The sequence below is a fragment of the Cibotium barometz genome, chromosome 21, assembly GCF_041138505.1.
Source record: "Cibotium barometz isolate CiBa-2024 chromosome 21, ASM4113850v1, whole genome shotgun sequence".
NCBI lineage: Eukaryota > Viridiplantae > Streptophyta > Polypodiopsida > Cyatheales > Cibotiaceae > Cibotium > Cibotium barometz.
The window spans coordinates 20,608,285-20,622,523 of record NC_141066.1 but is presented as its reverse complement, the minus strand read 5'-3'; the positions used below and the strand labels follow the sequence as shown (position 1 = coordinate 20,622,523).

The following is a 14,239-nucleotide window of genomic DNA, read 5'->3' as shown; positions in this document are numbered from 1 at the left end:
CCACTTCCTTGCTTGCCTTGTTCTTGTCTCTTGCTTGCCTCCTTAGCTCTCACACAAGCCTGAACTCTGATACCATAAAGAGAACGCGGGGAAGAGGGAGAGATTGAGTTCCTTGCAAGCGCGCACACACACACACACACACACACACACACACACAAGAAAAAGTAAGACACGAGAGAAGAATGGCTAAATTTTCTTTTATCTTCTTCTCTTCTCTACAACCATAAACTAAGAACATACTATAAGGGAACGTACTCTCCTACTATAACATACAATGGTTGGTCCATAGTGTGAACGTGACTATGAGCTGGCACAACTATGCCATACTCTAAATATAGATGTCACATAGCCTATTGTCCACTGGCGGCATATCAACCATAATCTCACCAACCGTGCCAATGGCATAAGTGCGGAAGCCATCCCCCAGGCAAGTCATCAAATGTCCGTAGCACTATTTGAGCTCGATATCTCAACATCCCTACCCCCAACTCTCCATGTCCTAAAAGCCACAAGAAGAGTGTTACCTTTCAACGACTCTTTTAATTCTATCTTGCAGTTCTTCAAGAATAAACTGCCCAACTTACAACCCAATTTTCTGAGAACACCTGTCCTAAGATGAACGCTAACTGCTAGCAAAAGAGAATGCCTGTGCTGCTGATAGCTGTTATTTTGCTGATGTTTCAGGGCCACCCATTGGCTAGAGCAACAAGGCTGAGGCTGTCATTAATGATGAGTGAGGGACCTATTTATTGTTGGGATACATAATCCCCAATAAAAGGCCATGCTCCCAAAACAATGAGATGCACAATATTCTAACATTTATAGGCTCTCATTATGCAATACTGCTGGCCGGATGCAGGTTGACCTGCTCACGGCCAGCGGACCTCATTATGCAATACTGCTGGCTGAATGCAGGTTGACCTGCTCACAACCGACGGACCAGCAATTATGGTGTGTCCAGCCCTTCCCAGACATAGTCTGATCTGCCCACCTGACCTGCTCTGGACCGATCCGGCCTGCTGCATACTGCTGAATGGCCTGCTCACGCTGCCTGCAAAGTGCACAGAAGAACACCCACCTGCATCCTTTGGTGAAAGCACTCCACTTGGCCCCATTCTTTGGCAGCTCATCCCTGATGGAGGCTGCCTGTCAGCTTTCCAGGACCAAAATGCCTGCAAAAATACCTGATTTGAGGGGTGTCACAGTTGACCTGGCCTGCTTAGTCAACACTCTTTACTAGCGTGTGGCCGCCCCTTCCACTTCATGCATATTCATAGTGGTAGAGAGCCAATCATGATGAAATTCCACTGCACCTTATGACTCATACCGAAAAGTATTTTCAAAACCTTGGTACTGCGATGAAGTCAACCTCAGAGTAAAGAACAACAATAAGGGCCATTCTTGCCTGCTAACCAAGGAGTCCTATAGATTTCCTATGCTTACAGGAGAATTGAATAGGGTGAGATTCATGAATAGGTGGAATCATAGGTTAGATTCTCTAGGAAATTTTGGCGATTCCAACTGTTGGCTTCTTTGGAGAGCTGCTGCTTCCCCTTTCAAGTAACTTTTTTCTACCTTGCTAGAGATCAAGCAAAGTATTCAATTGCCTTGGCCAACGAAAAGTCATTTGTATGTAAAGGAAGAGAAATGGAATAAAAGGGAATCAGAAAGAGCAAGAAATCTTACCTTGCACATTATGCATACTTTTGGTCTAATGTTTAGCCTAATGTTTACCATGGGTGGTATACTTGGACTGGACCACGAGTGGCCATGGCATGGCTTTTGGTGGTGGTATAGTCGGTTGGGCCAATTTGGACCCGTCCATGGTGGACCTGGTTGTAGGATGGTAATGGAGGTAGTTTTATACCTTATATGCATAGACAATTCTGTCTGGCCATGGTGGGTATACTGAATTATGAAATGGATCATGCTAGCTTTGTTTTGCATTCACAAACTGGTCTTGTAGTGAGCTGCTTTTGGGGGTCAGTTCCTTTCCAAGGAGACTTTCTTAACTTCTGTGTTGATTATTTCTAGGCTTTGTGCTTGCGAAAAACGGTGAAGTGCATTATTGATGGAATTCAAAGCCTCATTAAATCTTGCACAGGAGGTACAGTTTCTGTTTGTTCAAGCCCCAGTTAAAAGAATTATCCTTTATCAAGCTGATTAGCTGGACAAATACTTTTGGATACTGGCCAATTAAAAGGATCTAATGTTGGATTAATTGTTGCAAGTGCAGCTTTAATGGATACAGGAGGATTGTTGCCTTGCACAGATGATCTTCTATCGTTTATGCTGCTGCTGATGGCTCGCGCAAAAGTAATTATCACTAACTAAGCATGGATTAGAGGCTATTATAAAATCTGTGAGTATTCAGTGATCAGGACCCATGGAATGCTAAAACATCGGGACAAGCTCATTGCAATTTCATGTTGTTCTTTCTTCTTTTTTCCAATAAAAGATCTTTCATTCGTCATAAAAGAGAGACGTCTGTGGAGAGCGAACTACAGAACAACCCCAAAGCAGAATCTGATATGTACATCTCTCAAAAGAATTAAGAGTGAAGAGAAAATAAGATGGGGCTCCCTCTCTCTACCTGGCTTCTCCCGGAGGGAGACTACATCAGGGGAGGGGGAGGAGAAAGCCACACTGTAGTGCCAGATCAGTTCGTCGCCCTCTCTAGTGAGGAAAGGGCCCAGATTACAAGTGTGTAGGAAGGCGGTGTGGCAGCGTTGCATCTGCTCCGATTCTCTTGTGAGGCACTCCCATCGTCCTCGTAGGGTGTAAGATCCCTCCAAGATCTCCCAAGTACAAGCAACAAGATTAGTACCAAATAGAAGGGGTGTAGGCTAGCTCACCTCCCAACCATAGGTTTGCGACTCCAAACCACCCCCGAGCTGGAGGCTAAGGTTCACTCCCGTTTGCCAAGTCCATGGCGGGAGTCTCTAGTCTAGGCTCAGACCACTGTCAACAACCAATAATAATAAACCCATAAGTCACTTATATAGTGACTGTTGCTGCAATAAATAACCATTTAGTCATAAATAGCCAATAACCATGGATTTACTAATAGTCCACCTTAGCCACCCGTATCAGCCTGCTTTCCCTAATCCTAGGGCTCCCCTAACCTTTCCGGATTAGGCCACTAATTCCAAGGATCAATGTAGGTACATAGCACAGGCTATGGATGATATCTAGCCAAATAGAGCGAATCACCTCCGTTGGGGAAGTAGAGGCGCCATCATTGGCCCCTCTGCATCTAGCCTGCCAGATGTTCCAAGTGGTAATACTGCTAATGAACTTCCATATCTGGCAAAATCCTTCCCCGAGGGTCCAGTGGGTAACTGGGACCGCTGATGCTAGGATGGTTGAAAGTGAGCTGAAGGGTGAGAGGCCCCGGTGCCATCCTTGTAAAAAATAGGGTGGCAGCCTGTAGCCCAAGAAATCATGCCCCGCGTAATGAAACGGAGGATGCTCAGCTCAGATGTGTAAAGCCTGAGGATCCTCTACCAAACCTGCTGAGCCTTTGGGCAATTTCAGAGCCAATGTTGTTGAGTCTCCTCGAGGGCACTATAGTGGCTGCATAGGGAGGGTTGTCCCATGATGGCGAGCTAGGTGCCAACCGCGAGTCTACGGTGTGCCAGAAGCTGAAGGAAGAGACTGACCTTTCGACGGCGAAAGCTGTTGTGGCACCTGTGCCAATAATCTTCAAGAAAATCATGGAGTATGCCTTGGGCCTGCCAATGTGCTGCAGCCACTGGGATACCATCCAGTGCATGATGCAAGAGGATATGCTGACCCAGGCAGGCCGAGTACTAGAGGAAAAGGATGCCTGAGTTCTTCAGATGGAAGGTCGGGTCCCACCAATGCCACTGTTCTGGATCCCATTGGAGGTGGATCAAGGGGCAGTTCTCCCAAAGCCAAAAGTCACCAAGTCAGATCGTCGGCTACCTTCATAGGGGAAAGGTCGATATGCTACGGGTGGTTGTGGAAACCCAGAATCCTCAAGGGGTGTGAGGGGTAGTCCTCCTCTATGAGGTCTACTCCTGGAAGTAATCATCCGTCATTCCTATCACGAAGGCAAGGGGGGGTGAATCCTCCTGGATTTCGAAGATTGCAAAGGGGACATCATGTCGCGGAGAAGGAAGCTGCACAGACAAAATCAGGAAGTGGATCCATGGGAGTGTGCCACTACAAAGGCCATGGAATTTGTACAGACATATACACCTTTTTGCATCATATGAATATATTGAATACACAGCTCTCTCTCTCTCTCTCTCTCTCTCTCTCTCTCTCTCTCCTGAGGGTTTGCAATAGCATTTGGATGCTTTGCAGTTGTTTTGAGCAGATAGGGACCTCACAGTGAACCTTGGGAAGACTAAAATTATGGTCTTCAATACCGCATAGGCCTGGGTGACTAGATCTGACCATCAGTTCACTTTTAGAGGTGAATCAGTGGAGTACACCAGATCATATGTGTACATAGGAGTCACATTCAGCGGACCACAGTTCTCTATGAGGCAGGCAACAGAGGCTAGATTGGCACGTGGATATGCAGCCTTAGGGGCACTAGAGAGACAATGTGCCTACATTCAGTTTCAGGAGCCGCGCACCAAACTCTGGTTGTTTGACACATTGGTCACACCTACACTCTTATATGGCTACCCATATGGGGACCTAGCCTCTACCACACGAGGAGGGAGCCACTTGTCGGCCAGGTCGGACCACAGAGAGATTTCTATGATGGATGGCAGGTACTAGAGAAACCATTGGTGACTATGATCGCACGCATGATTCGGAGCAAACCATTGGTACCTCATGAGATTGTCAAAGCAGAGATAGGAGCCACACCAGTGGTTACCGAAGTCCTGTTCCAGTCAGTGACATTTTTGCAGAGGATATGGGAGCTCCCCAGACAGAGATACCCACACCTAGCACTTATCTCTTCCAGGCAGTTAGCAGCAGATGGTGATACACGATGTTGGTACACCCAGATGTGTACCTGGCTGACATGATGGTTGATGCACTCCCTCCATTTGATTACAGCCTGGACTGCCCCTTCTTGGACCTTAGTCGCTCTGAGCAGAATAGGGTGATCACGATGGACATCGTGAGGCTAGATGCAGAAAGGACATGGTCCAGCCCTTTCCTACCGCTAGGCACGAAGATGGCCCACTATCGGGACCATTTTCTACATCTCTCCCCGGATGGCTTTGTGACACGGTCTACATACACGGGCACCCATCTCTCACATGGCATTCGCAGTGCCATTGGACAGATCCGCAGTTCATCACATCAGCTGAGGGTAGAGCTGGCAGATACGAGGGGATGAAGCCAAAAGACCGCATTTGTCAGCTATGTCACCAGGAAGTGGAGTCAGAGAAGCACTACATATGCCGATGTACTGTCTACTATGAGATATGAGGGAGATACTGGTGTCTCTTCCGAGAGGGTTTTGGACCCTTACGACATGTGATGGAGTTTGAGGATCAGAGGTGTTTGGGGCTTTTCTTATTGGAGCTTAGATGCCATCGAGGGGCTCTCGTACGAGCCAGGACAGCACACTAGGATCCACCCTGCCAACGAGCCATGATAGATCTTTTTAGGGCCAGGACCACCCCGGCAGATACGACCAAGACCTCCACTACCCCCTCGGAGAGCCAGACGTCCCATAGACGTAGGAGGAGTCACCCTTCACAGAGCCATAGCACTTTGTCGAGCGAGACACCCACGTTTATCAGGACCTCGTCCACGGCCGCTTCATCACCGGTGGATTAGAGCCATCATCACCCGCCGCCACAGGAGACGACTGCCCCGCCACTTTAGTCTCTCTATCTTACAGCACCCCATGAGATGTAGGCATACGCTCACTTATGGTAGTGCTGTGTGTGAACAGGGCTTAACCAAGGGCACTTTTTCCCATGTGGTTTTTTCCCTTGGACATCAAGTGTGAAAGGACATATATAATATTTTGTAGTTCTATATTATATGGATGTGGCACACATGCAAGGGTTGACTTGCATTTTGTGGATACCACACTTTTGGCTCTCTCTCTCTCTCTCTCTCTCTCATTTCTGTGTGTGAGCTTCTCTACCTTGCACCTAACCCTAAATGTGCAGGTTTGTGTGTGAGTGTGTGAGTCCAACACCCAACATTTGGTATCAGAGCTGGGAGCTCGCCTTGGAGTGGTGGCTGTGCAGAATCTGCAAAAAGAAAAAGAAAAACTTCAAAATTCCGTCGACGCTATGTTTTTCCGTCGATTGCGAATTTCCGTCCGTCCGCCGCCCGGTTCCGTCGACGCTCCTCCGTCCAGCCACCAGCGTCACTAGTGGGGAGCCCACCGCCGCCGCCCAGCTCGCGGGCGGCACCGCCATCGACAGCCGCCGTAGTCCTGTCAGTGCCACCAGCCCAGGCCCGTCGACGGTCAGTAGAGGCGTCGCCTCTCCGCCCCTTTCCGTCGACGCCTGCACACTAGCCGTCCCAACGCGCCCCGGCTCCGTCACTGCCACCGGACGTCCCGTCCCGTTCGGCCTCCGTCGCCGTCGCCTCGCCTAGCGCTACGAGCCCGCCGTCGCTGTTCCGTACCCGTCAGCTCTGTCCGTTCCGCTGCCGCAGGGTCTCCAGCGCCGCCTCGCCTGCGCCTGGCTTGGCAGTTGCGTGCGCCTCTTCCACACCTGCTGCCTCTGCTGGTCCGCCATTGCAAGCGACTCCAGCTCTCCAGCACGCTTGCTCGCCTAGCCGTCTCCAGCGCTCAGCAGCCTTCGCTCAGCAGTCCGCTTCTGGCTCGCCCGACACCAACGCCCATCAGCTCCGTAAGCTTCAGCCCCAGCTCCCCGTTGGCTGCCCACAGCCATCCGTCTGCTCCGCCTTGCTGTCCTCTGCACACCTTGTGACCTGTGTGCACCCATCTGCAGCTCTGCACGCCTCCGTCTTGCCATCCGTACTCTGCAACGACTCCCTACAACAACAACTCCCTCCAACGCCTTCACCTGCAACAACGAGTACCTTCAACAAGGTCTTCCCGGCTGCCCAGGTACCTGTGTTTCAGTAAACAAAATAAGGTTTGCAGGCAGATTCAACAAATTTTGGGGGTTTGCCAGGAAGATTTGAATTTGCAGGTGGTACAGGATTCAAGAAATTTGGGGGATTTATCAATTTCAGGACAAATTGAAAAAAATTGGGCATTTTGCTTTGCCTGCAATTTGGGGGTTTTCAAAATTGAGGTCAAAATCAACAAATTGAACCTCTCTCATTTGCAGAAATTTGGGGGTTTTCAAAATTGGCAAATTGAACCTCTTACATTTGCAGAAATTTGGGGCTTTTTTGAAAATTGGCCAATTAGATGCACATTGAAGCGATTGGAGTGCATAAAAATTGGGGATTTTCTTATTGGAGCATGTAATTGGGCATTACAGCTGCGATTTGTCGCGTATGTATACACATTGTGTGTAATTGGACAATTTGGTGCAGGTTTACACTTGCTTTGGTTTGCAGGCATACATTTGCACAGGACATTTGGTTGCCTGGCAGTGCACATTGGTGCTTGGTTTGCTTGCAGTTATACTTTGTTGACATGGCACAGAATGCTACAGATGTATTTGGTGTGCTCACCCAGGAGGACAAGCTGGATAGATCTAACTACTCCCTCTGGAGTTTCATGATCCGTAATTTGCTGGTAGCCAAAGGGCTTTGGGGCATCGTGTATGGTGATGACACACGCCCACTTACCATATAGCCAGCCACGCCTCAAAGGGGAGGTGCTCAAAGAGCTCTTGATGTAGATCCTGCTCCCACACAAGAGCAGAAGAGATGGGACTCTAGAGATGCACAGGCCATGTCATTGATAGCCCTTTCAGTGAAAAGGACTATTATTCCGCACATTCGTTCGTGCAAGACATCGAAGCTTGCATGGGACACATTGGAAGCAATGTATCAGGTACGCAACGAGGCAAGAGTTGCCTACTTGAAGAGGCAATTGGATCTTCTTTCTATGGATGAGGGTGACTCCATGGCAGATCATCTCACCAAAGTGAAAGATTTGCAGGAACAATTGCTCAACATTGATGAGGTTATCCCAGACAGACAGATGGTCACCAACACTCTTCATTCTTTACCGCCTTCCTACTTGGGCTTTCATAACTCTCTCAACCTCTCAATGAGAGGAGGTGGTGATCCCGTCACTTTTGAAGAGCTCGTGGGTTTACTCTTGCAGGAAGAGCAAACAAGAGCAAACATATCGAGCAACCGTGGTGGAGAAAAGGCATTTACAGCCAAGGATAAGGGTAAAGCTAAGAACTTTAAGCATGGGGGAACCAATGGCATTCTATGAGCGGTGTTGTGGTTGTCGTTCATGCGTGGCTGAGCGACAATACATCGAGACAGCTCATTGTTGATGTCCTTTGCCTCTTTGAGAGAGGTTGACATTGCAGGAGGCAATCTCTAAGAGGGCTCGACGATATCACTGCCCTCCCATGTGGTTTTGGGATGATGAAGATTGCTTGCTACTGCAAGGAATCCCAAGACACACTTGAAGACGAGCACCCATCTGGCGAAACCTACAGCCTCTAGAAGCACCGGATGTGGCCCTAGTTGATGTTGAGGCACTTGCCACACCTGAGGATCAGGACAATAATCCCATGTAGAAAGTCGCTTGTTGTAACTTGTATTGACAGAAACTATTGCTAATGTTGAATGAATAAAGAATTTATTATTCTCTGAACTCTGTCCGCTCTATTGTGTACTTTCTTGTTTTGGAATCTCGTGGCATCTTGTCCTTATTGACCATTGCAGTGACCCATGTTCCTCATTCCTTCTTTGCAGTCTTTGCGCCCATGGCCTCCATGGATCAGTCTCAGTCCACCTCATAGCAGTCCAAATCTACGGAGTGGTCTTGGTGGGATGAGGTATAGGCAGAGAGTGCCTACAAAACAGGAGGCGCGAAAAAGTGGGCAAGCAAATACTCTCTCCTTACGAAGTCAGGTAGTGCAACTCATATACGAGTGCACCTGCTTCATCAGCATAGGCAGGACATTGCATTCTGTACTAACATCACTAGTGAAAGACGAGAGGAGCTTCATCAGAAAGACGAAGCAACACGGCCATCTTCATCAGCTTGGAGAGCAAGGGTGAAAGTAGATCCTTCCACATATGTGGGTACGACAGAACAAACCTCTGGAACCACTAGGTCTTCATTTGGTGGAATGCCATCATTTTTTGGACCAATTGCAAGTCCATTTGGAGCACCACCACCATCATTGGGGGCGAGGGTTACTGTTTGCTTGTGAGGCTTCGGCTCAAAAATCACAATACAATTCAAAGAAAATAGAATTTGCACAAATTTTCGAGATAGAAAGAGAATAACTCTGTATATAATCAAGAAAGTTCTTACAACAATTTGATATGAAGCACTCTTGGAAGAAAGAGCTCGAACCACCTGATCACCCCCGAGCTATCTCACTCGCACTCACTCTTATGAAAAACTCAAACTTGCACTTGCACTCACACTCGCAATCTTCTTCTTCTTCTTCGGTTTTCTCTAAGTTCCTCTTCTTCCCACGAAAAGCCAAAAGTAGCCCCTTTTTGGGCTTTCTCGAACCGCGTGTCATATTTTTGGAGATGATGTCCTTTTTTGGAAAAGCGTGTTCGTGAAGCCTTCTTCACACGCGGTCATCATTCCCATGAGATTACATTTTTTTAAAAATACAAAAAAACATCGGGAAATCGGCCCTTTCTCATGGTGTGTCACTCGCGCCTCGGTGACCCGATGAAGATGCTCGATAGCTCGTCTCGAACGTTCCATCCTCCTCAACGACTTTGTATTTGTTCGTCCAAGGCTAAATCTTCGTCTTTGACCTCCGTTTAGGACTTGCAATGTCTCGACATGAAAACCTAGGCAAATGTTTAGCACAAAACCACTCAAAAACCACTTTGGAGTCACCAAATAGACGTGAAATAATGTGAATCACAAAATTTTCACTCGAGCAAAGTTGTTCTACGTATAAAATGGATACAAAACTTCTTCTAATTCCACCTCTAACCTAATCAAAACTCACCCACGAAACGAAAATGGCAACTATCTGAAAATGACCAAAACCCAAAAAATTCTTGTAACACAAGATTTTATCAAAACACGTTAGATGTTCTAACAAAGCATTCTACACACTTTCTACAACATGAATTTCTGAAAAATATTTATATGAAATTATGAAGCGTCACATCGCTGGAGGCAGAGTACACTTCACAGTAGATGGGACCCAAAGGAGGAAGTGGATGGTAGTGTTACGCGCTTCTTCTACCATGACACCATTGCGTCGCTTCTACTTCAAGGACATGGTGCGCAAGATTGCAGAGTATGGATCCACCTACACTCCTCCATCATTAGAGGCATTGAGAACCACCTTACTAGCGAAGGAGAAGGGCACAATTGCTGCAGCTACAAAGATTGTTAGGTCCTCTTGAGACGGAATGACATCATACTTATTGGAAATGGATGGAGTGACAGGTGGTCCAGATCCATTCATGGTGTCATTGCCTATTCTAGAGGGCAATCTTACTTTATCTCATCGCATGATGCATCCGAGACAGGGAAGAGTACAGAAGCAGTTTTCCAAGAGTGGTCAGCAACCATACAGGCGGTGGGCGAAGAGAAGGTGATCCAGTTTGTAGTTGATGGAGAGAATGCGAACAAGGCAGTCGACATATTGTTGACTGACAGGTTTCCTCGTATCACATTTTTTGTATGCATTGCGCACTGCCTCAACAATCTTCTCAAGGACATTGGGAAGTTGGAGTGAATTGTTCGCATCATAGAGCAAGCCACCCAGATTGTATTCTTCATTTATAGGCACACTTTCTTGCTAGCTGAGTTCAGGAAGAAGTCATCTAGAGAATTGCGCAAGTATTCATGACAAGATGGTGGAAAAATTGGAGCACATCGAGCCAGATAAATAGAAATACCAGGTTTTAAGGAAGCTATGTTAGGATAGATGGGATATCTACCATTCACCAATGCATGAACCCTGTTTGGTGGAAGCAGGTGAGACGCATCATAGCTTTGGGAATGCCAATCATCCACTTGTTGAGGATGACAGATTTACTTCAGCTATGCATTGGAAAGATTTACGAGGGGATGGACAAGATGGTGGAAAAATCGGAGCACATCGAGCCAGATAAATAGAAATACCAGGTTTTAAGGAAGCTATGTTAGGATAGATGGGATATCTACCATTCACCAATGCATGCAACAGTTTTTATAGTCGATCCCCAGTTTCAAACAGGCAATCAATACACAGATTCGGAGATGGCAGATGGATGGGACATGGTTTTGGCGAGACTTGAGCTTGACATTGCAAAGCAGAGAACCATCAAGGATCAGCTGGCAGATTACAGGGCTTGCAGGAGGAGGTTCGGACAAGCCAATGCTTTGACAGATCGCTTCACCATTGATCCATGTGTTTGGTGGGAGGCCTATGGGGCAAACACTCCAGAGTTGCAATAGTTGGCCATCAAGATTCTGAGCCAGGCGGTCAGTTCCTCTTGTTTGGAGCAACTATGGAGCTCATTTAGCCATATCGCTTCAAAGAAGTGAAACCAGCTTGACACTCAAAAGACCGGTGATCTAATTTTTGTGAGCACCAATTTGCGTCTTCTTGAGCGTTGTGAGAACCCCCAATCTTGGAAGCATTGGTCTGAGGAGGATGAGAAAGGTTCAGAGGCAAAGGAGCAGTCCACTTTATTCCCCAACTTATGCATGATTCATTCTTGGTATCTCACTCCCACATGGGGTCAGGTCATGGATAGGACCCTTGAGGTCTAGAGTAGGTCATTAGTCACCCTTTTGGGTAGGCCAAAGGCCATGAAATTTGTACAGACATATACACCTTTTTGTATCATATGAATATACTGAACACACAACTATCTCTCTCCTCTCTCCTCTCTCTGTCTATGTTAATTGTTCTACGAATCTCAGCTCTCAAACACTTCTCTCAAGTGCTTTCCAACGAAGCGAGGCACTAGGAACAATCAGCCCCCTCTCAAACCGTAGAGAGAAAGAGGCGGGATAGTAGCAAAACAGTCCAAGATCCACCGGGAACCGGCTACCGGAAGGGCAGGGACTCATGGAGGAAGAAGAAAATGTACAGCCACTTGTCTGGCAACTCCACATGCAAGAGAACTCACCAAATCTGATGCTGTGGTGCAGAAAACACAGCCACAACTCCACCATTTGCCTCTGTAGAAGAAAATGCAGCTACCAAAACTGGCCAGATAGCCTTTGTAGGAGAAAATGCAGCCACCAAAACTGGCCTGCAGAGCAAACAGCTGGCTGGCTGGACCTGAAAACGCAGCTCTGTTGTCACAAATCTGCAGCCGGGAGAGATGTGGAGAAAAAACGCACAGCAAAAGGATGGGCAGATTTGCAGAGTTTGGAGCAGCCTGGACCTAAGCGTATGATACCATGAAGGAGAAAGCACAGGTGGAAGCATAAACAGTAAACATATGAGAGAGTGCAAAGGAGATAAAGAGAGTTGGACAAGATCACCTTTTATAACAGCAGTAAAGCTTTACAATGGCAATGGCCAGCAACTCGATGTTGAACTATGTGCAAGTGGATTGGATGAAGGAGTGAATAATGGGGAACTCCTTATATAGTGCAGGAGGAAATTGGCCGACGGCCTCTAGGGTTGGCCGACTGCCCCTGGACAAATAAATAGGAAAAAAATCTAGTAAAATACTAGATAAATGGTAAAGCCCTAGAACACTGAGATGCACAATTCTAACAGCTTGTTCTCCTGTTTCCAAGTCCCTCAAACTGTCATGGCACACAGAGGAGAGAACTCCAAACGTTATGATGATTGATTAGCAACAGGTTTTGTCAGATCATTGGCCGCTTGTGTTTGAAATGGTCTATCATCCTGTGGATGCATATAAAGGCTTGTTGGGATGCTTGCCTTTGCGCTTAAATCACACTTTTTTGGAGCATGAAGTTTTTGATGTTTATATGCGTCAGTTGATACGACATTTCTCCACAAGAGTGTCCATGGCTGATTATCATGCTTGGCCAGTGTTCCTTACCAACACTTGGAAATTAGCGCGGCATTATGGTCTTGCTAATGCCTCTATACAAAAACAGCATGTGGCTCTTCTTGAGTCGCTTTTAAAGGGCTTGCAGGCGTTCATGTTTACTGACTCTATGGATGCTGAAGTTGTGGATGCCATAGAATGGCTGAAAAAGGAGCTATCTAGGGTGCAGGAAGCACAATATGTTCGCTTTAAACTACTTGCACGTCTTGATGCTTTGCGGGATGCTAATTGTCAATCTCATCGCTTCTATGATAAGTTGCATCAAAAACATATGCGTGAGAATATTGTTAGGTTGATGGATGCCAAAGGCAACCTTGTTACTCAACCTTCTGAGGTTATTCAGCATTGCATCAGGTTTTATGGAGATTTGCTTGCTCCTCGAGAGGATGTCTTACCGACTGTCTTGACTGCAAGGGAGTCATTGTTTGCTGAAGTACGATATCAAGTTGACCGTGATGTGGCTGTTCAACTTGATGCTCCTGTTACTCAAGGGGAAGTGGAAGCTGTTCTCTCCAAACTTCCCATGGGAAAGAGCCCTGGTTGGGATGGTTTGACAAATGAGTTTTTTCGAAAATATGTTGATCAGCTTGCAGAGCCTTTGACGCTTATTTGTCAAAGGGTTTGGGATGAGGGATATATGCCTGCCGATTGGAAGTTGGGCATACTTCGTTTGTTGCCCAAAGTCCCTTCGCCTACTTCTTTGGCTCAATGGCGCCCGATCTCACTTATGGGTATTATGTATAAAATCTTTACAAAGATTTTTGCCAATCGCTTGCAGAAGGTGCTTCCTACTCTTGTTCATCCATATCAATATGGATTTGTGCATGGCAGGAATATTTTGCATAATATTCTTAATGTTCAAATTGGAGTGGATTATGCTAAGGCAAAGAAGCAAGAGATTGTGATGGTGCAGCTGGATCTTGAAAAAGCTTTTGATCATGTCAGCTGGTCTTTCCTTTCTCAGTTAATGACAGCCATGGGATTTGGTCCCAAAATGGCTAATTTGGTGCATTTACTTGGCTCTGGCTCTATCACGTGGATTATGCTCAATGGAGGACTTTCAGATGGTATTTCTCTCACCCGTTCTCTCCGGCAGGGCTGTCCTCTTAGTCCTCTTTTCTTTGCTATTGCCACTCATCCTATGTTATCTCGCCTAGATGCT

The 14,239-nt window shown here is 46.8% G+C and overlaps 1 protein-coding gene across 3 annotated transcripts in view; it reads left to right on the top strand.

The window, feature by feature from the left end:
• LOC147626939 (uncharacterized) overlaps window positions 1-14,239 on the top strand; it is a 41,493-nt gene that overhangs the window by 19,306 nt on the left and 7,948 nt on the right. For all 3 annotated transcript variants that reach the window (XM_086815492.1, XM_086815493.1, XM_086815494.1), the window contains 2 exons: window positions 2,035-2,107; window positions 2,237-2,316. In XM_086815492.1, coding sequence (XP_086671618.1) covers window positions 2,035-2,107; window positions 2,237-2,316 — 153 coding nt within the window. The remainder of the gene's footprint in view (window positions 1-2,034; window positions 2,108-2,236; window positions 2,317-14,239) is intronic.